The following is a 25779-nucleotide window of genomic DNA, read 5'->3' as shown; positions in this document are numbered from 1 at the left end:
CTTGTGCCAGAGGCTCCTGCGGGAGGGCTGTACCAGAGCCCCAGTGAGTGAGAGGCCAGGTCTCCTCGCAGTGACAGTGCTGTGCTCTTCCTGCAGATGAAATCATGCACCAGGACATCGTCCCGCTCTGTGCCGCTGACATCCAGGAACAGCTGAAGAAGCGCTTTGCCTACCTGTCTGGTGAGTTCCGGAAGTCTGGGCCTGGCCAGGGTTGGAAAAGGGACAGTCTCCAGGGCTACTGCCTACCCTGGATCCGTTGGTGCTTCGTTGCTGACTGTGAAGTGTCTGGCAGTGGGGAGGAGGTGGCAGGGTCATTTGTGTTCTGTTGTTCATACCACAGTGTTCCAGGTTAGGTGAGTCATTAAGAAAAGAGGTGTATTTAGCTCACAGATTTGAGGGTCCAGGGCTGAGGGATGCATCTGGGGTGATCTTGCTGGAAGAATCCTGGGGCCGTGCAAGTTATCACATGGTGAGAGGTGGGGTACATGAATGTATGCAAACATGTTCATGTGTGTCTATGTCCTCAAGTCTTTATACAGCCACTAGGACTCAATGAAGGGTCCCCAGTAATAGCAAATCCTAGTCACTTCCCAAAGTCCCAAAGTCACTTCCCAAAGGCTCCTGTATGTCCTACAGTTGGATTATTTCTGCCTCACGGAACATCCCAGACTGAACACAGATCGAGCACAGGAAGGTTAAAGAGACACTCCTAAGTGTGCCCTGGCTATCAGGCTGCTCAACAGCTGTCAGATCTAGAGCTGGGTGAGCTGGGTGCTCCTGACCTGGGATTCCTGGAGCCTGGTCCTTCCACGAGTGAGTGGATGCGAGTCCCATGGCCTTGGTGCCTTCTGTGATCAGGGCTGGGGGATCTCTCCCTAGGCACCTTCTTGGCTCTACCATTGCCTCATCCTAGGCTCTACTTCAGAAGCAATGGTCCTGAACCTGACCAAGCTGAAAATGGAGGGACATGGTCTGTCCCCCCTTGTGCAGCAGCTGGTGTATGCGCACCCTTGTGACAACTCTCGTGTCGAAGTTCCAGACACTGATGGAAAGAGTGCCCTCAGCGTGTGGACACTGCCCTCCAGCCTAGATGTGTCTGTTGACAAGACCAATTAAGAGCCTTCCTCCAGATCCCAGGTCAGCTCAGGGTGGCTGCTCTAGTCTGGAACCCCACACCCCTTAGCCACATAGGGAGAAACTGTCCCTATCTGTGGCCTCAGGAGCATCCCACCCCACAGAGCTTTCTCTGATTTTCCTGGTCTGTGGTCAGCATGCTCCAGTCACATAGATTCCGGAAGCTCTGAGATGTGGGATAGGAGTGGACTTGAAATACAGTTTGTGGTGTATACATCACTGACTAGGAGGAGTCTAGCCCTATCTGAGGTAAGCAGGAAGGCAGAACCTCCTAAGATGGTCTATTGATGAGGTAGACCACAGCTTCCGTTGGGAAGGGTCTCCTCAAGGGGAAGGAAAAAGCGGGTCCCCTGAGAGGACAGGAGGGAGAATCATCCTGGAAATGAAAGCTTCAGAAAAAACTTGTGAACAGCCAGTGTCTGCCACCCCTACCCCAGTTCTCACCTCCTCGGCTTCTTCTCCCTTGTCACCACCCTGACACGCCTCCAGACTTAGCTGTATGGATGCCCCACCAGCCTCGGGTCATAGGCCTTAACCTTAACTATGAACTGCCCATATGTCCCCATGTGGGGGTCTAAGGTACTTGAGGGTAAGATCCTGGGAGTTCCATTGCACGCTCACGTCTCCACAGCCTGGGAGCTCCAGGTTACTTAGTCAATGAAGTTAAGGCCAGGTCTCACCATAAGGTTCCTTGCTGAACCTGGCCTCCTCTGCCGTGACCTCAGAGACTGACTCCTGCTCGGAGAGTCTAAGAAGCTGCAATTATCTGCTCAACTGCAAAGGTACAGGGGCCACCGATGGGGACGAGTGTGTTTACCTAGGAGTCGACAGCAGCCCTGCTGGGGTTCAGGAGGACCAGGGGGAGCAACATTGCTGTAACCTGAGGAGGCCTGGAAGAGCTCCCAGCTCACGTGAGTCGGCCCATGGACATGTTTTTGACCTGAGTCTCGGAGGACCCGCCGAGCCAAGCTGGCATCTGTGAGCTGATAAATGGTGGTGTCCTTTGTGCCCAAGTGTGGGCGAATCTGCTCTAAATGTTCAAATACGACACTTGACATTTTGCAGACACCTCCATCATCCTCTTGTTCCCACGCCCCGTCACCAGAAGACCCAGGTGCCCTACCTGAGGATCTGCATTCTTACTGCACCTGGGCCGCATCCATGCTTTGGAAAACCCCCATCCTGCTGCCTGTTCATTTCCATCCTCTGGAAGGCACAGCTTCATTCTTAAAACCACCCTGGATTGTCCTCCGATCTACTACGCTGTTTTATGAATATGATGAAAGACAAAATTGTCAACTAAGAACTTCAGTGCCTGCTGGTGTAGGATTCTATACTTTATCCTCTCCTCTGCTATAGACCAAAATCAGGCTGGCGAAGAACTCGTTCTTAACTGCATGAGTTCATGTTCTTGGTTACCAAGCAGGACTTTCACTTGGCCCCTTGGTGTGGCCATCCCTCAAAATGGTTGGCACTCAGCAAGCACATTGAGATGAAGATACATCAACAGATTCCCCTAGTGCTGGGGACCATCCACTCTGGGGCAAGAAGATGCCCCTCTAACCCTCCAGCTGAATGTGCAGAATAGCTCTGCCTGGCAGAGCGGCTACCTCCTGGCTGGCTCGTTGATGCTGGGGTCCCGTGGACTTCATGGCTTCTGCCGCCTCCGCTGGTGCCTCACTTTCCCGGTATTCACAGCCATGTCTTCCCCGTGGTAGCTTTAATGGCAGAATTGCAGCTGGTCTGAAGTTCTCTCTATGAGGCTGCCCTAGGTCCTGTGCAGTGTTCCAGAGACCTAAAACACCCTCTCCACTCAAAGGCTGAGTTTGTGGCAGGCTCCCTCAGGGCATCTCCTCCTTCTGATTCTACAGTCAGCCTGGGGCAGTCTCTGCTCTTGAGAATCACCCTGAAGAGATGCAGAAGTGGACAGCTGCCCAGGAGTCCTGAGTGCTCAGAGAACATCAAGATGAAGGGTTGGTGGGCATGGTTGAGGCCCCATGAGCTTCCCCTCTTCCATGTTAGAGTGCCCATTGGTCTTTGTTGTGGTTATAGGCGTCATACCTGGGTAGGACTGTTGGTCTCTACTGTCCTTTGAAGCTGGCATTCTGTCTTCCCGTACCATGAGAACTGGCCCTCAGGGAGGAAGCTTCAGGTCATATCCCCGCTCAGGTCCTCTGGGTCCTGTGTCTGAGGTGCATGCATCTCCAAGAAAAAGGGCTGACCTTCCACCTCTAGGGGCAACCAAGGACAACAGCAACAGCTTATAATATTTTGAGAATCCCATGAACAACCCTGACCAACAACTCAAAAGGGAGTTTCATACCTGATGTTGGTGTTTTGTTAGATATCTGTAGCTCTTGGGAATGTGATGTAAATGTATCCATTGGGGACCAGGCTCCCCGCGATCCATTGCTCTCTGCATTGTGTCCAGCTGGGGTGTTCTGTGATGGTCTCCATTTGCCATAAAGACAAGCTTTTTTCATGAGAATTAATTAGGACACCCAGCGTCCCCAAAGAGTCTCTGTCGCTCTGTGGGAGGCTCTGCTGAATTATCTGCCCTTTTCCTCCCCAGGTGGGCGGGGACAGGACGGAAGCCCGGTCATCACCTTCCCTGACTACCCGGCCTTCAGTGAGATCCCGGACAAGGAGTTCCAGAATGTCATGACCTATCTCACCAGCATCCCCAGGTAGGGGCTGCTGAAGCCGGAGCCGGTTCTGTACTATTGACTGCTTGATTGAGACTCCAGGGGGCTGGGACAGGCTGGGGCTTTGTGGAGGAAAGGAGCCACAGGGCAGAGTCCACTGTTACAGACTCTGGGCCTGTCCTCTTCCCATGGACTACTTGGCACTGTAGAAATTCCAGTATTTGATCCCAAGTTCAAGTCCAGCCTGAGCTACTAGTGAGACCTGTTCCAAGAAAGCAAGATATAATCACTTTCCTCTTTTAAAAATGTCGCAAGTCGTTGTCTATTCTGGGCTCAGAGATCCACAGGGAGTCTTTCTCTCCATCCCTGGGGACTCCATGTGGTCATGTCTGTGGAGGAAGACCCTCTGCATCTGAGGCTCAGTGTGTCCCAGAGCCTGGCCACCATGCCAGTCTGGTCATCAGTCCCAAGGAGGTCATCAGCCTACGAGAGAGACGTGGTCCCTGCGGCAACTGCTGGAAACTGAAAAGCAGAAGTAGCTGCAGCCACTTCTGTGTGGTTGGTGGTCATAGTAGCCAAGATATCCTCGAGGAACAGAACCCATAGAATGAATGTCTATTAAATGGGGATTTCTTAGATTGGTTCACACACTGTGGTCTAGGTAGTCTAATAATGGTGGTCTGGCATCAGAGAGGCCTAGAACTCATGAGGCTGGATGTGTCCGCAGTTCCCAGTCTGGGGCTGAGGGATCGGAGGTGTCACAGAGATGAGGGAGAGGCCAGGGAAGCAGCTGTGTTTCGTCTGAGACTCACTCAGACATCCAAGTGGAGGTGGCAGGTCCAGACTGACCCATTTTATGTTTAGAGTCCAGAGCAAGGGTCAGCTAGGAGTGGTGTGAGCTGGTGGGTAGGGCTGAGAGTGGGTAACATGGGGGAGGAGTTAAAACGGAGCCCCTATGTGTCCCCAGAGGAAGAAGATCTCTGTGCCAAGGGATATAGGACTGAGCCAGGAAGTAGAGGTGAGCCCGAGCTGTACCTGAGGAGCAGGGACCAGCAGACTCTGTGGCCGTGGATGGCTCATGGGTGTCTAGGTCAGCACTGTGCCGTGCCTGTCATTAGCACTACCTCTGCTGTCCCTTCTGATCATCAGCAGTAGCTCCGCTCCTTCTCCTGTCCCCTCTGTGCTTATCAGCTCATCCCAGCATGTTAGGATTCTGCCGAGGACAGTTTGGGAGGGTGAGCAAATTTGACAGGATATAGAAGAACGGAGGGTAACTGGAAACAGCCCCTGCTTAGCTTGCCCGCGAGGCCACAGAGGCAGCCTGGGTGACAGGAGTGGGAAGCACGTAGGCTCTACCCCAAGATGAGAGGGACCTGGATGTGCTGCTGAACGTGGCCCAATGGAGAGGAAGAGGGAGCAGACAGTGGAGCATCCTCCTCATCCTAGCCTGGCGTGCTTTTCTTCCTCGAGACTGAGCTAGTGCTAACTGAGCCCACCAGTAGATGCTCCTGCGGTCATTCTACTCCACCACAGACTCTCTATCCTGGAGTTGGCCTCATTCACCCCACACTAGCCAAGGTACTCCTCTAACTTCCCTGATCACCTCCAGGTCCAAGTAAGGCCACCAAGGTTTTGTGCAGACATGCATCCTCACCCATGTGCACATGCACACGCACACACACACACACACAGTCGTGCATTCTCACAGTCACACATGTACACACATACAGGCTAGCATGCATGCTTACCCATGTGCTTGTACACTTATACATGATCATACTCACAAATGAATGCCTACATGCTCATATATATGCAGGGGTTCATACCTGTGCTCCCATATACACACTGTCACATGCACACACACTCATGTGTGTTTCCAACACATGTTCACATATGGATGCTCATACACACTTATGCATGTTTGTATATGTATATAACACATTATATACATATTTGCATGCATGTTTACATATGTGCATTTCCATGTTTGCACATGTACACATTCTACCATGTGGGGAAGCAAAGCAAATCAGGTCGAGTTGTAAGTTTTAAGAATACTCAAAGGATCCCAGCAGAGTTCCTACCGTAAACTCAGCACGCAGAAGGCTGAGGCAGGAAGACCACGAGTTTGAGACCTGCCTGGTTTACATACGAGACTCCAGAGAGATGGGGAAGACGGCAGAGAGGGAGTAAAAACAAAAGAAAAAAACTGAATATTGAAGGGAAGGAAGAAATCATACCAGGGTTGCTGTCCCCGGGAATAATATTGATCAGAGAAAAATCCCATCTCTCGTGCCCACAGTGTGGGTTCCCTTTGCTGCAGCTGCCACTGGCTCCTTGGGAATTCTCTGCCATGGTATGTGGGTACTTCTGTGGGGCCAGTGTCCTCCGGCAAGGATATCTAGTGACCTGTGTGGAAAGGGGGCTGGCGGAGTTCCCGGGTGCCTTTGCTCTCAGGAGCAGGCTGCTCACTGACCACAGATGGGCAGCCTTGCCTCATCAGCAGACCAGAAGCTGGTGGCTGTGAACCTCCACTCGAGCTGTTGCTAAGGCACACAGCGACAGTGCAAATTCAAAGAGGCATGCGAAAGTGTTTGCTCTTAAGTGGGCCATAAATCACCTGGAGGCAATTTTCACTTAGGGCTGGGAGCTGCCAGAGGGTACTGGACCCCCTTCCCCTGTAGCACACTGACCCTCCATTTGCAAAGTTCCTCCAGTCACAGCCTGGCAGACAGGTACTTCTCTCCCAGCTGCCCTTGGGGATGAGGTGTCAGCGTACGCTTCCATGTGTACACACCATACGTGCACTGAAACACGCAGGTAGAAATGAACAAGGCAGATATGCAGAGACATGCTTACAAGTGTGCAGAGACACACGTGCTCACTGAAATGATACTCAGCTTGTGAGGACCGTGTGAGGTGGAATGCAAGGCTCAGAAGCACACCTGAGAGCCTCAAGCTCCATCAGGCTGTGTGGGTGCTGTCTCTAGAACGCCTATTTCACCCTCCCTTGCTGCCCACTCCTGCAGGCCCCAGAGCAGCCAGATCCGTGGCCCTGAGACAGCCTTATTCCTGCCATGAATTCAGATGGGAGTTTCCATGGCTGTGTGAGTGTGCAGGTAGAGCGTGTGTGCATCCATGCATGTGCCCGCCCACAGCCGTGCCTGTGTTACATGTGCAACTTCCGCTTCTGCTCCCCCCCCCCCCGCCCACTGGAGCCACAGATAAGGGTCGGTTAACCTCAGGACTGCTCCCTTCCATGTGTGGTGGGCAGCATGGCATCCTTTTTATTGGTGCCCATAGTGTAAACAGGTCAAGTGCACCTGTTTGTCAGCAGGGGGCTTTGGAGCCTGTGCGTTTCTGGTTGAGGTCCTGCTGCCATGAAGGACCATTGCTAGATGAGAAGGTTCTCGTATTCTGTCTCTTGTTGATGACGGGCGCCTACATTTCTAGGTGATGCTCCCTTGAGCCTTATGTACCCAGGTCTGCAACTCTGTCTTAGTTAGGGTCTGCTGCTGTGACGAAACACCATCATCAAAAGCAGCTTGGGCTAGCCTGGTCTACAGAGGGTTTATTTTGCAATTAAAGGAAATCAGGACAAGAACTCAAACAGGGCAGGAACCTGGAGGCAGGAGCTGCTGCAGAGGCCATGGAGGGGTGCTGCTTACATGACTTGCTCAGCCTGCTTTCTTATAGAACCTAGGACCACCAGTCCAGGGATGGCACCACCTACAATGGACTGGCCCTCCCTCCCCAATCAATCACTAAGAAAATGTCACGCAGCCCGGACTGTAGCCCGATCTTATGGTGGACTTTCTCAAGTGAGAGTCCCTCTTCCCAAATAGCTGTAGCTTGTGTCGCACAGACAAAAATCTAGCCAGGACATCCTCCTTGCTGTGGTGTCAGTGTAATGCTTACCTCGGCGGTCACAGTGTGTGGCTTCCAGGCCAAGAGGACTGCGGACAGTCAGGGCCACTTCACTCGCATGGATGAGCCTACCCTCCCTTCTCGGAGCTCTCACGGAGGGCTCTAGACTCAGCTTCTTACACCAGCTTGATTTAGAAAGAAGTCTGGCGCTTTGAGCACGGGGGGGGGGGCCTCTGAGGCTTCCCAGAGTCCCTGCAACTTCTGCCCTTGAATGCTCATACTGCAGTGACCTTCTCATGAGGTCCTGTCCCTAAGTCTTCCTGGGTCACATTCTCCTGACCCCACCAGAGGCCACCTCCTCTTAAGCACTTGTTAGTTATCTTTCTTTGTAACTGTCATCCAGTATGATAGCCACTGACCACATGCGGCCACTTGAATCTGTAACTGTCATCCAGTATGATAGCCAATGACCACATGTGGCCACTTTCATTTTAAAATGAAAACAAAATAGTTGTTTCTGCTCACACATGACTAGGGGCTACCACGCTGGTCAGCTGCAGTCTGTGATGCATGTCATGTTAACAGCCTGTACCTCAAATTCAAGGCCAAGGCCAGTGATTCTCCTGCTCACTTGTCCTGGAAGAGGGACAGCGGTCATCGCCCTGCTAGAGGCTGTGTCACTGTCGCTGTCCTATAAGGAGGCTCTGGGTGGCACGAATAGTGGCTCTGGGTAGCCCTCCCCCAGGGTCTTCCTCATCCCTGTCACACACGGCCCTTAGCTGGCTGTCCAGGGAGCTGGTGATGGCTGAGAGGAAGCCGCGGAATGCTACTTGTTAGAACTCTCGGTCCAGGGTAGAAAAGAATTGCCTGAGGGGCAGCCTTGGTCAGCCCTCAGGGAGGAGACTAAAAATGCCTACAGCCACAATGGAGACAATGAGTGGTGGCTCCCCTAATACTACTACTACTGCTACTACACGCACGCGCACACACACACACGTGCATGTGCACACACTCACACACACACGTGCATGTGCACACACTCACACACACACACCAGCTCAGGTCTCCAAAGTTAGGCAGAGATCATAGAAGCCTTCTGTGAAGAGACCATAGGTTCTGGGAGGCTGAGGGAAAGGGGAGGGCAGAGGCTGCCTAGCCAAGGTGGTGGGAGTTGGGTGAATTCAGGCCATTTCGGACAGCAGGGTCTCTCTGATTCCCCTTCTCTTCTAATATCCAGAGAAAGGAGGACTGAGCCCAACAGCTGCTGTGGAATCATGGGTTGCATCAGTCTTGTCCCCCAGCGCCAGGAGTACTTTGACCATGTGTCCCCTACCCTCCGCCAGGCACCCATTCCTGTGCCTGCAGGGAGACTTTGAGGCTGGGGACCCCTGCCCAGAGCCAAGCATAAGTAATAACATCCATGGATAGGAGGGGGACCACCCAGTTCCGTAACCCCATCCCTGCTCCTGCCCAGAAGCACCGTTTCCATGATGTAGTTGCTTTGAGGTCACCAGGTCCTGTGTGTTCCAGGAGAGCCAGGGAAGCTGTCAGTCTGCTGACTGACTCAAGCCTTCTGAACCCACGGAAGCCAGCCAGGCAGCCCAGAGGAGTTGGATCCCCTCAGGAAGACGGCCTTATTGTCCTGAGGCTGTCCCTGTGCCCTGGCTGGATCCTTACAAACTCTGTGCCCTTCTGCTCTCAGGATGCCCTAGGCAGCCAGCTGTGGCTTCAACCAGTGAGGCCTGGACATCTAGTAGGAGGCCGGAGGTCAGGGAATGCTCCTGCGCCAGACTCTCTTGAATGTGCAGCTTCATGCTTACCACATGAGGGCGCCATTAGTCAAACTATCGACCTGCCTGGTTTCACATACTTCCCCGCCTCCTTTGGTTCCTGTAACTCCAGGACCTGCTCTTAAACTCCAGTGTCACCCAGACATAGTGACAAATTTCACACGCTATCAAGGGAACATGTCCCCTCTGGCCAGCGATGTCCCATCTACGATGAGCATATCCTGTGACCCTCGGTCCTCTGCTCGGCTCACCACTAGCTGCCTCTCTCCAGGCCCCCACACCCTCTCCTGACCTCATGAGCTGGTTCCTTTCATCCAGGTACCACAGGGCCATGCTTCACACTTGCCCTGCGCTCCACCAATCCCTGGAGTGCCAGCATCTACTGGGTCCTGAGTGCTGGCTCCCGTAGCCCAGCCTTAACACTCACTCTTGCTGCTCGGTCCTTGAATGTTAACACCCCCACACCTCGCTTCCTACTTAGGTGAGCTATAGGGTTAATTTTCCCCAGGGAGATGACACCAGGAACACCACAGGGACCAATGACAAGCCGAAGAAAAGATTCCTATCTAAGTCCATGTTATCAATCATTGCGACAAATTGACGGCCTTTCTCATAGACACATGGGTGACCCCAGAGCAGCTGCATCATGGAAACGGTGCAATCTCCCAAAACCAGGTGGAAGTGGGGCAGGATTGTGTACAGTGAGGGTGTGGGGGCATCTAGGAGGGAGGGAGTGCCCAGAATCTCAGGTGAGAGTCCAGTGATCCCCCACTCCCTCCATCTGTGCGGGCACAGCAGGCCTGACATTGTGAGGGTCTCCTGTGGGTTCTCACAGGCGCTCTGAGCTAAAGAGAGGGGCAGTCATGCCGTGCCCGGAGAACAGTGTTCTAGGCAGCCTAGAGTCTTATGTAGCTCGGATGGAGCCTCCCTCATTGAGGCCAGAGGACCAGGGGTGTTTGACGTCTGCTGCCCCCAGCCAATATGAGGTGATAGAAGCATTCCTACTCCTGCTGGCTCCAACAGGAAGACCCCTGCTGAGCTAGGTCTTGGGGGAAATGTGAAGCTGGGCATTTACATCAGCTGCAGGACAGAGCCTGGCCCTGCGCCTGTCATTTTATGATCACATTGCTGCCCGGTGGTCAGACGTCAGACCTTCAAAACTAGATCAACAGTGGCCTTACAGAAGATTCCAGCAAAGTCAAAACTCCTGAAACAACCGTTGTGAGACCTTTTTTGCATAAAGTGAGCTCCTGGTCCTCAAATTTAGCTCAGGTGCCTGCCTGAGAAGACCCCCCCCTTACAGGTTTCAGAGCTGGAGATCACAGCAGGTGTCTCTAGCAAAGCTGGTGCCTGAAGGCAGAACACCTGAGGCTCCCCGTGCCTCTTCCCATTCTTCAGTTGTAGGGAAACCAGCCACAGCAGTCTCTCAAGGCCCAGGGAACTGCCCTGCAGGATCCCAGGGGAACTGCCACCCTCCTGGGGCCAATCCCTGAGTCTGGCTTGCTGGGGGTGCAGGCAAGCAGATGCTGTGATGTTGGAACCACCTTCATGTGCCCCTTCTCTTCCTATAGATCCATGTTCCCTGGCATGGGAGAGACGGGGGGGAGGGAGGAAGGGAGGGAAGGAAAGAGGGAGGGGGAAATATTGGCAGCAGGAGGAGAGCCTCAGTGGGCCCACATGTGGCTGGGAACCAGCTGGGCATGCCCTGGGACTGGCTGCAGTGATGGTAAGGAGAAAGGAACTACTTCATTCCAAGATTTCCTTCAGAGAGTGTGACCCCGGGAGGCTGCCACAGTGTCCTGGTGATCTAGTATGGCAGGTCCAAGTGTCTGGGCTCTGTGATAATGGGCAGCAAATGTAACCTTCCTGTGCCCCACCCTCACAGAGTGACCATGAGGCCTCAGTAAAGAACTGTGGTGGTGTTTGTCCCATGCTTGGCCCATAGCCACATAGCAAGTCAAGAGGTCCTCATCCAGAAAGAGGGACTGGCCCTGGCTGGCAGGGATCATGATAAAACAGCCCTGGGAGTTCTCTGTGCCCCAGACTGAGCTGCTGGGCAGTGGAGTGAGGACACAGCTGCCCTCTCACCCTTGGTTGTCAAGCCTTAAGCTAGCTACAGTGGACAGGGCATCTTGCAATCTGGTCCATCCTCCTAGTGTCTTTAATTCTTTGTATTTGTGATGGTTTGAATAAGAATGGCCCTCATAGGCTTATAGATTTGAATGCTTGGTCATCAGGGAATGACACTATTTGAAAAGATTAGGAGATGTGGCCTTGTTGGAGGGAGTGTGTCACAGGGGTGGGCTTTGAGATTTTCAAAAGCCCAAGACAGTTCCAGTGTCTCACTCCTTTCTTGATGGTCTGACCATGCTTGTTGGCAAAATGTAGACTTTGGGACTTTGGATTAAGAAAGCAATTGAATGCTTTTGAGGTTTAATGCACCATCCTAGTAGGAGCGTGGAGGACAGTGGTGCTGAGAGCAATGTAGATTTTGATGGCCTGGCTCAGGAAGTTTCAGATGAGGATAATATTAATAAATGGCCTAGAGACTATTCTTGAGATATTTTGGTGAAGAATATGGCTGATCTCTACCCTTGTCCAAAAAATCGGCCTGGGGCTAAATTGAAGAGCTTTCCATTGATTCCCTTGGTAGGGGAGAGTTCAAGACAGCCTTTTATTGAGGGTACTGTGCAGTTGTTAATGGCCACTCTTACACATAGCTATGAAGAGAAGGAGCAAGTCAGTAGGCAGCACCCTCCATGGCCTCTGCATCAGCTCCTGTCTCCAGGTTCGGCCCTGCTTGAGTTCCTGTCCTGGCTTCCTTTGATGATGGACGGTGATATGGAAGTGTCAGCTGAGCAAGCTCCCCCCCCCCAACTTGCTTTTGGTCACAGTGTTGCACCACAGCAGCAGAAACCCTAGCTAAGACAGGATTTCATATGAAATAATTTTTTTTCATTCTCATGGTCTCGAGTGTTCATAGTATAGGGTTTTAGAAAAATCTAGATGTTTAGTATGAGTGAGTGAAGGCCATGCCCATGGCACTGGGTGTAGGGGCAGAGCTTCATGGATGGAGGAGTGGGGACCGTGTTGTGCCTGTGTGGCTGGCAGCAAGTGTTTGTGTTTCCTTGGGCATTTGTACAGATGCACATAGGAGCTGACAAGCTGGATGTAGGCTCCCAAGCTTCTGTGTTAGGCTGGGGTTGGGCCGGCACCCCTGGGCTGCTTGGTGGAAGTTTGTTCCTGAAGAGAATATTCTGGCTTCAGGAGCTTGCTGGCGTCTCGGTTCTAGGTCCTGTTGTGCAAGGAGTATCTGTGTGTGTGTGTGTGCGTGCACATATATGTGTATTGGATGCATGTGTACATGTTTGTGTATATACATGTGCAAATGCACATGTATGTGTATGTAGAGGCCAGAGGTCAACATCCAATGTCTTCCTCAGTCACTCTCCACCTTATTTTTTGTGTCAGGGTCTCTCCCCAAATCTGGAGATCACTGATTTGGCCTGACTTACTGACCAGTGAGTCCCAGAGATCCTATCTCAGCCCCTCCCCCAGTTCTAAACTTACAAGTGTGCACTGCCATGCCAGTTTTTTTTCTTATGTAGGTGTTTGGAACCCAAGCACAGGGCACAGGCCTTCATACCTCACGGCAAGCAAATTCACCCACTAGTCGCCTTCCCAGCTCCTTCACGAAGGGGTTCCATGAGAGGCACCGAGAGACCAGAGAAAGGGGCTGTAATTCCTCCACAATAGAAATTGCTTCAGAAGAAAAGGAGACTGAGCCAGGCTGTGGTTCTCTAGGAGATGGTGGCCCCTTGCATGTAACTCACACAGGGGTCCCAGCAGGTGGCTACTGTTATTGTCCCCGCGTTTGTAGAAGAGGAATCAGAGGTGGTCACAGTGAATCCTGGAACAGTATCTCACCTCATGCACACCCCTTGGTGTGAGCTGCTAGTAGGAAGCCCTCTGTGGATTCCCTCAGGTCATTGATTTGGGACTGGAAGCATGCAGCCAGACTGTTTGGGCTGAGTCTTGCCTGTGGTGTCAACCTACTGTTCCGAGCCCTCTTTTCTGTCACTCTAGGAAGGGTCAGGCTTAGATGACAGACTCAAGAGTTACAGTGCCAGTCCCAAGACATGTCCTGGTAGTGGAGAAGGGAGGCTGGAGTGGGCTCCCATCAGCCCATCTGGCTGTGACCTCAGGGCTTCCATGAGTGTGTGTAAATCTCATGCATCACAGGGAAACAGCCTATAACCTTGAGGGGGGCTGGTCGGGAACCCATCACCCCGGCATTGCCAATGGTCTCTACTCCAGGTGGCTACTACAGTGCTGCTATCTCCCTGCCTGGTTTTGGGGTATGCCGTGGAGCACTTGGTACAGGCCAGGGCAGGCTAGCTGGATTCACCCACTAACCGTTAACCACTATTGCAAATGCAGCGAAGGCCTGTGTAGAGCTGCTCAAAAACTCCATATGCTACCTCAGAGGTGTAGGTGCCTGTATCACCCAGGCCAGAGCAGGACTGGAGGGCTACCCTGTCTCCAACTCCTCAGGCACTAGCCCAGCAGAACCGGCTGGGCAGGTGAGTGGGTCCCCAGTTCTGTTGAGCTACCAGCAGCAGAGAGGAGAAAGCCCCTTGTACATGGGCATCTATCAGGAGTATTTTGCATGTCATCGAACACGTGGAGTCCTTCATCCCCCCCCCCCCCATGCACTGGATGCTTGACCGCACACTGGTGTGTGCTCTGCAGACACAGATTACTTCCTGGGACTCAGAACGGTCTATTAATGGAGTTGCAGCATGCAGGGTTTTGCCGACTGCATAATTTATAGCGCACTGTAGAATTCTGACTTTCCCTTAAGTGCAGAAATGGTTTGCTGAGATACGTCCGTGGATTCAGAAATCAGGCCTTCCAAGCCAGCGCCTCCAGCAGCCTGTCTGGTTCCTTTCTGCTGAGGATTGGCTGGCAGCAGTGGCTGCTGGCACTGCACAATTGGCTTGGATGTGAAATTAGCCAACAGAAACAGGCCTCCTACTTCCCCCGCTTCCACCCCATGACTCAGGCTTCTGCCGCCAGACTGAGCTGAGCGACTCGGGGCATGCTACAGAACCGCACGATGCTGCCCTGCCTTTATCACAGATGTCGCTGCTGCAGAGGGCAAAAGCTCGTGCCTCACACCCTGCAGACATCAGGGAGCCCTCACAAGCCTTGGAGATTTTCACCCAAAATCGTGATGTCATCAGGAGCCATTTTTTAATGTGGCTGAACACGGGACCTCAGATGCTGGGACTAACGTGATGTTTGTGTCCTGAAGCTTGTTTGGATGGCTTGACCGGCTGCCCGTGCACAGAGAGAAGTGGCTTGGCCCTTGCCGTGCAGTGAGATGTCACTCTGTTCCAGGAGGAGGGGCTTCTGCTGACCCGTGAATCGACGCTGAGAAATAAACAACATACTGAAAATATCTGTTCTTCTTTACATAGAACAGTCCTGGGGAGTGCAGGGTGGGGATGCTCGGGCCTTCAGAAACCTGATCCTCTGCTGAGACCTCTCTCTGGCATGCACGTTGGCTTGCAGTGCAGAGATGGCACGGGACGGTGGGGTCACCAAGGTGTGTGGCAGCCAGGTTGGCCACCAGCACGTGCTGACTGAAAGTGTTTCTCCCGTTTCAGTTTGCAGGATGCTGGCATTGGATTCATCTTGGTCATAGACCGAAGGCAGGACAAATGGACCTCTGTGAAGGCATCCGTCCTGCGAATAGCCGTGAGTACCACAAGGGGCGGGCTCTCCGCGATCCTTGGGGGTGGCAGTTCACTGGTCTTCTTTCTAGTCTGTGTGGAAGATGGGGGATTCAGATGGCTAGCAGTGGACCTAGCCTGGGGTAGGCTGAGCCATGCCAGCCCCAGAGGGCCTCTGATCTCTGGGCATGTTCGTTTGTTGTGATTTTCTCAATAATGAATCGTAGAAGTTTTGAGCAGAAAGGATTCTGAGCGTGTTAGTCTTCAGGCTAGAAGTTAGACACTGAATCCACTCGTCGTTTCTAAGCAACTAAGGCATTCCACATGGGGCTGTTGATCTTTAATGTTAGTCCTGAGATGTGTTGGTCCTTGCTACCAAGCCCCCATAGCAGGCACAGACCCTCACTGTCAGGGCCTGTCTGCAGCCCCCGCCGTAAAGTCCAGGCAGGACTTCCTGACATTTTCAGGCTGCAATTACCATTTCAGAGCAGTAAGACGGAGGCCGCGGAAATCTTATTTCCACAGCTGCTCCCACCCACAGACTTAACACAGACCCCTTCTTCCAAGACGAGCTCACCCACACTTGCCGTCTCCACCTGTCACCCATAGCGTCGTGAAGGACCCACAGTTTGGCTGTCCGCTAGCACCGTGGCTCTAGGCTGGGGCTGTTTAACCGCTCCTAACATCTCTGGGCAACCGATCCCATAGTTTCAACTTCTGGCCTCCTGCTCTGGGTCAGAAATTCATTGTTGACTTTGGGTTCTCCCCACCTGGGGGCTGCTGTGATGAGGATTGGTGGCCACAAGCAACCCATTAAGATAAATTAGAGGCTCTGTGTCTACGGTGACCCCTGCAGCCTACAGTACGGGTGCAAACCTGTCCCTCACTGAACACCATCCTGTAACCACCTTGTACACTTCTTCAGGGTGCCCACGAGTGAGCAACCCCATCTCCTTGTTTCCACCTAGTCTTCCTGTTACCTTCGATGAAATAATAAGGTCACCTGGTGGGGGTCTCACAAGACACAGGGCCGTCACACAGATAGTCCTGGCCCCAGGGTCTGGAATGTGCTGCCGGTGTTCCATCAGCTGTGACTGTGTCCGCACCAGGTCTCCAGCCTTGTGACAGCTGCTCCACGTCCGGTAGCAGCCCAGGTCTTGTTGCCAGGACAGGGCCTTTGGAGTGGACCAGCAGTCCTGGGTTGATGCCACCAGGCTCCTATCCATCCTGGCATTGCAGCACCATCCCCTATCCCCCATACCCCATTCCCTACCCCCCTCCCCCAGCCAGCTCTTCCATCAGTGTAGAGAAGCTATCAAGACAAGTTTTGCCTATGTGGGTGGCAGGAGTCAGGATGGCTCTGACTTCAGGTCCAGGACCAGCTTGTGCTCACATTCCTGTGGTGAGACCAGGCCCTCAGAACCTTTTTCACATGCTTCTACCTGCCCTGTCGCTACCCAGCAGCCACCTGGGCAGCCTCGTTTACTCTTGCTCACACGTACTCCGAGCCGAGGCGCCTTTCTCCACAGCTCCAGGTTCACTTCTTCCACGGAGGTACAGCTGTGCACCTGCGTGGGGCCAGCGTGAGGATGGGTTTTGCACACGTGTCACCTGTACTCACCTGGTCGTACATCCAGTGAGACTGTCTCACACACACGGGGGGGGAGGTGTTTTTTTTAAATTACATTTAATTACTTATTGGGCACACGTGCTGTGGCGTGTGTGTGGAGGTCAGAAGCCTGCGGGGATCAGCTTTCCCTTCTAACCCGTGGGCCCTGCGAACCTTAACCACTGAGCCATCCGAGTTTTATCTGGTGGGTTACTCCCAGGTTTGACAGTGTGTTTCCAAATACAAAGTATTTTCCAGGAAACACAGAAATTACGTTTTAAGACTGAAGCAGTCCTCTGAACCTGTCCCACACACAGCATGGCTGCTGCTCACACCCCGGCATGGGCTGGGCTCCTGTTGTCTGAATCCCTGAGCGTGAATCTAGCTGAGCTTAGAACAAGGTGGGTTTCTGAGCAAGCTGACTCATCTCTCAGGCTTTGCTTTGGAAAGAGTTTGACTTTTATATCCACACGGTCCTTTGTTTTCTCTGTTGGTATTGCCTGTTCTTGAGTCAGGGCCTCGATCTATAGCAGAATGGGGTCAAGGCTCTTGACCTCAGCCTCAGCCTCCCCCACACCGGAGTCGTAGGCGCACACTGCCATAGCATGCATTGGCTCTTACACTAAAAAAGAGGAAGTGTTTTGCCTGTGACTCTTAGCGCTTGCTGGTGTTAGTCTGCAAGTAGCAGAAGTTGCCATTCATTCCAGCAAAGCTGCTGTGAATTCTCTTTGATCGCTAGCTCTTTCTCATTAGGAGACGTGACTGAGGGTATTAACGCATGTCCCGCAGGTGTTCTGAGCAGCTGCTGCGGGGTCAGACCTGCGCCGGGCCTGTGCGAATAACAAAGGAAGTGATCCAGGAGTGTACAACCAGGCTAGATGTGGAGTTCATGAGGAGAGGGTACTGGAGATGGCAGGCAGTATAGGAAGGAACTGAGATCCCGCAGTGTGGGCAGGACCTACAAGCCAGTTTGCTGTTGTCCTAAGACTGGGCCCACCTTCCTGTCTGACTAGGACCCCTGGAGAGGCTCTCTGAAGGGGCTGCTGCATGTGTGTGAATATAGCACCAGGCAGGGGCAGGAAGAAGGAAGTGGGGGTCACGTGTGTCTCTGGGAGAAGATAAAGTCCGGTTATTCTTGTGATGAGGGGTGCAGTCTCAGCCTCACCTGCTAAAGCCCAGGGAAGGGTGACAAACTAGGAAACGAGGCTCCATTCAAGGGGCTCAGCTGTCTTCCTTTGAGTCTCTGGTATCGGTCACCTGGCCAGGGTCACCTGGCAAGGAGGCACAGTATGAGCATGGTAGGATCTGTTCCTGGGAACGGAGCTGGGTGTGGGGAGGCCATCCAGGCCCTGTCCACAACTATACATCCTTGTGGGGGCAGACCAAGACGGCCTCCAGGATCCTGGCTTTAGAGTGTGGCCAGAAGCAGCTGCTGTGGGCACAACACCCAGACTAGGGCTCCGCTAATCACTAGGTTTTCTTGTCCAGGTAATGTCAGGGAAACTGCTGCTTAGCATCAGATACAACCAGCCAGGCCCCCAAGAGGCCATCCAAATAGGCCCACTCGGGGGTGCCACCTCAGGGTACCACAGAAGCAAGGAGGCCGAAGGGGCTTCTCCCTCCTGCCGCCTGGGCTCCTGCTGAGCCACACTTATGTAAGCCTCGGGATGGCTGCTATTCTTAGCCACCATCTGTGCTACCTCGTGAGCTGGCGTTTCCTCCTTCGGGGTGATCTTTTTCTTTTCTGATGCCTTCAGTTTGGCTTAGAACTGAAAAAAAAGAAAAGAAAAAGAAACCGGAGGAGCCAAAAACCCAGTCTCCTTAAAGTCAGAGTCCCAGTGCTTCTGTCCAGAGTAAAGTGTGTGTCCATCTATCTGCCCGTGTGTGTTAATGCTCCGAGTTCCTGGACTCCATCCGTGAGCAAAGACAGAGGTGGCAGGCCCAAGCTGAGACACCTCCTCACTGATGAGTAATTGGCTCCAAGTTTTGAGGAGCCATCCTCACAGGGATACAAACCCCCAAGTAGATGCTTTTAGGAGCTCTGTCACCACCTCACTGTCCTCTACCATACACTGTGTGTTTCTGCCTGTGTGTCTCATGGGTGTGTTACAATTGAGGGCATTGTCGTGGAGTGTACACATTTGTGCTCATAGGTAGCCTAGTTCAAACTAGATATATGCTCTAGCATGCTTTACTCAAGGAAGTTGATTCTGTGTCTGTATATTATGAACCTGTCTGTGAGAGAGAATGTATTTATTATGTATGAGTGAGTGAGGAGACCAGAGTTCAAGGTCACGTATCTTCTTCAAATGCTTTTCCACCTTACTCTTTGAGACACAGTCTCACCTTCCTAGATCTGGATGGAGGAGGGGAGGACCTTGGACTTCCCACAGGGCAGGGAACCCTGACTGCTCTTTGGACTGGAGAGGGAGGGGGAAGGGAGGAGGAGAGGAGGTGAGAATTTTTAATAATAATAATAAAAAAGATGTTTGTATAAAGAGATTTGCACACAGGTGCACACATACATGGGCTCATGCAAAGATGTGTGTGCACACACATCAGTTCATGGACACTTATGCACACACATGTACATAGACCCACCTGCACTCATATATGGGCACATTTGCACACACAGACGTGTGCCTGGATATACAGCCCCACACATACATACATACATGCACACAGATACACAAACACACATGCACAAAGGTACATGCATGTATGTGCCACACACATATGCTGACTCACTTGCACATACATACCACACTGCTTGCTGAGACCATTTGAGAATGTTTGCACCACTGTGATAAGTTGTCCACACATTCTCAGCTGTGTGTCCACTGAAAACATCACTGTGTGTGTGTGTGTGTGACTGTATGTGTCCTCTGAAACAGCACTGTATGTGTGTATGTGGCCATCATGTGTGTCCACTGAAAAGAGCACTGTGCTTGTGTGTGACTGTCATGTGTGTCCACTGGAACAGCACTGTGCTTGTGTGTGACGGTCATGTGTGTCCACTGAAAACAGCACTGTGCTTGTGTGTGACTGTCATGTGTGTCCACTGAAAACAGCACTGTACATGTGTGTGACCATCATGTGTGTCCACTGGAACAGCACTGTGCTTGTGTGTGACGGTCATGTGTGTCCACTGAAACAGCACTGTACATGTGTATGTGACCATCATGTGTGTCCACTGAAAACAGCACTGTGCTTGTGTGTGACCATCATGTGTGTCTACAGAACACAGCACTGTGCTTGTGTGTGACCGTCATGTGTGTCCACTGAGAACAGCACTGTGCGGGTGTGTGACCGTCATGTGTGTCCACTGAGAACAGCACTGTGCGGGTGTGTGACGGTCATGTGTGTCCACTGAGAACAGCACTGTGCAGGTGTGTGACCGTCATGCATGCTGACAAAGTAATGCCAACATTATTGCAACCACGGAGACAGTAAAAGTTGTCTGTAAACTCGGGGGACTATTATTGAATATATTATTGAAACTTTCTATTTCCTAGTGAACTGTGGTTTCAGATTCCCCATCTCTCAGAAATGCTTTTTATGTCTTCTACTAAAATCCAAGGTCGGTGACAGGAAGGGCACAGCCAGTTTTGCCACTTCAGCCGTCAATTTGCGTTTCAGGTTAGGTCCTGTGGTATTGATACTTGTGACGGCCGGAAGCCAGGACTTTGTAGAAACCCTCAGCTTGGTGTCTTTGTGTTCAGCCTCAGCTAGTCACCGCAGCAGGAGCCTCTAGCGTTGGCTACAGGGCGCTCATGCATCCATCAGGTCAAGTCCCTAACTTCTCTGCTGGCAGGTGCCTCCTCTGTTAGTGACGAGCATGTCATGTTATCTATGGTGATCCTCTGGGGCTCACCAGCAGTCTCGTCCCCAATACTCTTCCTGCCTATGTCTGCAGCCATGGAGATTCTTCAACTCTTACCTATGTTGAGGGTGTACTGGTGTGTTGTTTCGTGAATGTCTTCCCTGTGTAGCCTTGTGCCAGGTGGTGTTGGGTTGTCCCCACACACACACACTTCTGGTTCCCACTCAGCCTGCACCGATGTCTTTGCAGCAGTGCCTGCCCATCAGCGATTAGATGACTCCATACTCTCTGCCTGGAGGGCAGGTGTGGACTCCATCACTGCTGAAAGAAATCGGGGTCACAAACTGAGCAGAATGGGTGGAAAATGCCTTTCCGCTCGCAGTATGAGCTTTGTAGTCCCGTTGCCCCCTCTAGGGGAGCTGTGACAAGAGCCAGCTGGAGCTTCTGGACTGCAGAGCAGAAAGAACAGGTGCGGGCACCCGCTTGAGGTGTGGTGGGGACAGGAGAGCCAGCTGCTTTCCTGACAGTATCATATTGCCCCATTTTCCTAATAGCTCCCGACATAATGTCTCCTGAGTTTGCGCAGTAAGGTCCATGTGCTTGTTTCCCAGGTCTAACTGATCTCAAGTCCGTGAGGATGTGCTGCATGCCACCTGTGGGAAGCACAACTGGGTGGCATGGTGATGCTGACCCACCCTGAGATCTCAGGCCCAGAAGGCCTTGGGATTTGTTAACACTGGTCTCATGCATGCTCCTTTGGCTGGTTTCTGTGAACCCTCATCATAGGCGCCACAGCCAGCGTTTAGCTTCTCGAGAGGAACCTCAGACTCAGGCCCAGGGTTTTCTGGCTGGTTAACTCTGAGATACAAACTTTGATATGTTCACATTAACTTTTGTTTGTTGGGTGCTGTCAGACAAGAGCACAACAGGCTGGGCACACCTCACGCACACAGCATCAGGCTGGGCACACCTCACGCGCACAGAGAATCAGGCTGGGCACACCTCACACACAGAGAATCAGGCTGGGCACACCTCACGTGCACAGAGCAGCAGGCTGGGCACACCTCACACACACAGAGAATCAGGCTGGGCACACCTCACGTGCACAGAGCAGCAGGCTGGGCACACCTCACATGCACACAGAGCATCAGGCTGGGCACACCTCACGTGCACAGAGCAGCAGGCTGGGCACACCTCACATGCACACAGAGCATCAGGCTGGGCACACCTCACGTGCACAGAGCAGCAGGCTGGGCACACCTCACATGCACACAGAGCATCAGGCTGGGCACACCTCACGTGCACAGAGCAGCAGGCTGGGCACACCTCATGTGCACAACGGAAAATGAGTGATATTTCTGTTAGATAAGAACTTACTGTCGTTTCACAGTTCACAATTATCGAGTATTTTACAAAACACCAATATCAAATTCTCATCTGTCTAACCTGTTTTAGAAGTGAAGGTTTTATTTTAGCCTTTCCACAGTTTTAAACGCCAGTGGTTGGTTCTACAGCAGAGAATATTTACTTTACTGCTGATGGCCTTCACAATAGGTGTTTGCGCGCATCCTTAAAAACCTCTCCCACATGGCTTGCATTTCTTTTAATTTTTATACAACTATTTAATATGAAAATTCAATAGCTTAACAGAAACTAAAACAGCTTAAGGAAGAGAAAATGGCTTCCTGTGAGACTGAAGGTCACCTCTGGCCAGTGGCAGGGCGCTTCACCGGAGGAGCCTTGTAGCTATTACAAGGTGCAGGTGTTGTTGATCTTTTAAGGGTCCAAGCGGTAGCCTGCCCTACAGAACCAGTCTTCTGGGAGGTGTGAGACTGGGTGACAAAGCTAATTGAAGTTTACAGAAGCATGACTCATTGTCACCCCAAGGAAAGCTGCCTGCCCTGACAGTGCCTCCTTAAATAGTGGTGTCCAATTTCACAGAGAGGACAAGTCTGGAAGCCCTTGTGTTAAGTAGCCCAGAATCTGCCCTCAGCTTCTGCCTTTGCAGGGCTGTGTTCTGTCCTTGGTCTGAGCACTCACCCTCTCCCAGGGCACCAGTGACAAAGCCCAATTACTGGCATGGCCATGGTGTATCCTGAGGGAGCCACTGACGTGCGCTGGGCACACCTCATGCACACAGAGCATCAGGCTGTGGACAGTGGCATGTCTCGGCATCCTTGCCATGGCAGGGCTGAGGGCAGCCTGGTCACCAGGGCAAGAGCATGAGTGGGAGGGTGTGGCCCATAGCAGGGCCCTCAGCGGTTCGCAGCACCCTGTTCCCTTATCCACTCAGGAAGAGCCCTGACCAGGCCCCTGTCTCTCAACATGCCTCTGACCAAAATTGACATAGCAGGTGATGTGAACATCACCATGTTGAAGGTCCTGTGAGGACCAAGGGCACGGGGTTCAACAGAAGATTTTCTTCCAGGGCAAGGCCAGTGGGAGGCCAGTCGCGAGTGATGGACGCTGATGCGCACTGTCCCGGGTGGGAGGTCAGCTGCGGGTGTTAGACTTCAGTGTCTGGTACCACATGACTGGACTCACTCCCTCATCCTGTGGAATGAGGCAGGCATCGCCTTCACTTCCCACTTCACATACAGGAAAAATGGAAGCAATAACTTATCCAAGAGCAAACACCTCACAAGAGACATAGAGTAACCAAACACAAAAACCTAACTATCCAAGGGTATGCATTTGCATGTGCGTGCTGGGCAAGTTTATATGGATCTTGGTTTCAGCGCCCCACAAATGTATTTTCTTGCTTTTTTCTTTAATAAGTCCATAGTGCCCTGTGGCTGAAGTGACAAGGTGCTGTAGACGGGGTGGCTTGAACAACAAAAACTTAAGTCTGTGATTCAGGTGCCTTACGTGTGGGAAGGCCCCGATACTGGGATGAGCAGAAGACCCTCACTTAACCCCTGACAACTAGAATATGCTTTCAGATGTTCAGTCTTAAGTGGCAGCATCTCCCAGATGCTCACCATTAGCTGCAGCAGCTGGTTGGTTCCATGGCCTGGGCCACTCGTAGCAAATGCTCCAAGCCCTCCTTCCGTTTCGCAGGCGTCTTTCCCAGCAAACCTGCAGCTCGTCCTTGTTCTCCGGCCCACGGGGTTTTTCCAGAGGACTCTCTCAGACATCGCCTTCAAGTTCAACAGAGATGACTTTAAGATGAAAGTTCCGGTGAGTGCTGGGCCTGTGCCTTTGGTTCTGCATCAGCAAAACCAAGCGGAAGAGCATTCTTGGAGCATGGTAAACTCTCAGGGAGTTACCTCCATTCTGTGGCCATAAGTAAAATCCCACTTGATCTGTACAGAAGTTACACTTTCCTGTGTTCTGGTGGCAGAAGCTCTATGCGTTTGCCTTCCCTAAGTCCTGCCTTGCCTCAACTAGTGGTCTGTACATACAAGGCCACTGCCTTGGATGGGTCCCCTGGATAGCTCTCTCAGAATGCTGTAAGTCATGAGACAGTCCTACGCTAGTTCACAGCACACCCCAAATGTTTCAGGGAAAAATGAAGGCTAATAAAGAAAACATGGGTCTCTTCTGAGTCCTTAGGCGGAGCTTCAGCTACCAGCCACACAGGTGCTGGACCTCAGCCAGGAACAACCCAGCAGGTAGTCCCTACCTTATAGCCATGTCTCCAGCCAGCATGGGTCAGCCCCTTCCTATCATCCCCAGAGAAAGGACCCTAATCTTGATTCTACTTCTCCTCAGAAATCAAGAGTGCTGGGCAGTCATGGTGCACGTCTTTAATCCCAGCACTCAGGAGTGGATCTCTGTGAGTTTGAGTCTAGCTTGGTCTACAAGAGCTAGTTCCAGGACAGCTAGGGCTGTTACACAGAGAAACCCTGTCTCGAAAAACCAAAAAAGAAAAAGAAGACAAAACCAAGACTCTATAGAGTTCCTGAAAGCACACACTCCACAGTCAGTGGAGCTCGGCCATGACCTATGCACCCAGGAGCTGCCAGAGAATAGCCCTGTGAGTTCATTTCTTTTTCACAAAGAGAACAGGAGCACCAGGGCCATCACCAGGCTGTGGGATTCCCCTGCAGTGACACCCTTGCTTTTGGAAATGGAGGAATCTGGGCTGGTTAGCTGTCCACAGTACTGTCTGCTGTATCTCAGTATTTAGGTGGCACATACCCTCAATCCATACGGTCTAAAGCCACTGCCCATCCCCAAAGACCAATACCTGTCCTCTGCCCCAAACAGGCTAGAACCCTTCTCTGAGCAAAACAGGAACAGTGTAGCCTGGGTTCCTACCCCACTTGATCCTGTCTCCTCAGCAGTCTTCCTTGAGAATCAGAGACGTGGCTCAAGGCCTCAGAGGTAACTGTGACTCTGAGAGTCACATCTTGGTAGATCTAAGCATATGGCCCCCAGGTCTGTGGGAAGATACTGCATCTCATGTCTTGAGGCATATCTTTCTGGACAACCCATTTCTTAGACCTAGTTAAGGGCAGAACCACCCAGGGCAATTGCTCACCCAGCTAGAGGTTCGAGTCCCGATCCAAAACTAGATGTGGGAGTTGTGTCCCTGACTCTTGCCTCAAGCCCTGCGGATGCTTTTAGTAACAATGCGTCCCTCCCTCTTATGATCAGTTGACCTCAAGGCGCCAGGCACTTCTCCACCTCCAGCAAGTGAACCGCACTAATAACAGCTTTCCTTGCCTCTGAACATCATGGGAGATAAGGTTGAGGTCATCTATGATGGTGTATGGTCTCTTTTATAAACTCTTCTGTAGTATTATGTTAATAGGTGTCAAAAACAGGTCTCCAGAAACTGTTATGGCACCTGTCAGCTCACAGACCAATCTTAGATAAATTCAAGAATTAGCGAAGGACTTGACTTTTAGAGAGTCTCTGATGCTTCTCCACTGTACTGACCTCAGGCAAGGGCGCTCTCTAGGAGTATGCTTGGGCTCTTAGGCTTCTCTGCTGCAGTGGGGAATGCATAGCACATGCACACGTGTGCACGCATGCACACACACATACAAACACACACACACACACAAATAAGCATGTGTGTGTGCACGCACATGCCCCAGTACTAAAGTTAAGGAAGGAGGTGGCATGCTTCCTTGGATCACCTAATCCTTCTTTGGCTTACTGGCCATGAGCCAAGGTTGTTTGGCAGCATGTGGAAAAATTTATTAGAAGAACCAAGAGACAA

General features: G+C 52.0%; 1 protein-coding gene across 12 annotated transcripts in view; it reads left to right on the top strand.

The window, feature by feature from the left end:
• The window catches only part of Mcf2l (MCF.2 cell line derived transforming sequence like), a 132595-nt gene that overhangs the window by 83073 nt on the left and 23743 nt on the right, over positions 1 to 25779 (top strand). For 11 of the 12 annotated variants that reach the window (XM_057753068.1, XM_057753074.1, XM_057753071.1 and 8 more), the window contains exons 2-5: positions 97 to 180; positions 3707 to 3821; positions 15109 to 15199; positions 23667 to 23786. In XM_057753068.1, coding sequence (XP_057609051.1) covers positions 105 to 180; positions 3707 to 3821; positions 15109 to 15199; positions 23667 to 23786 — 402 coding nt within the window. In that variant the 5' untranslated portion in view covers positions 97 to 104. Of the gene's footprint in view, positions 1 to 96; positions 181 to 3706; positions 3822 to 14559; positions 14941 to 15108; positions 15200 to 23666; positions 23787 to 25779 lie in introns of those variants that run through there. The other variant, XM_057753079.1, reaches the window with a different exon arrangement.

Source organism: Chionomys nivalis, chromosome 20 (genome assembly GCF_950005125.1).
Source record: "Chionomys nivalis chromosome 20, mChiNiv1.1, whole genome shotgun sequence".
NCBI classification, from domain to species: Eukaryota; Metazoa; Chordata; class Mammalia; order Rodentia; family Cricetidae; genus Chionomys; species Chionomys nivalis.
Note: the sequence above shows the minus strand (reverse complement) of the source record. Positions and strands in the feature narration are given on the sequence as shown.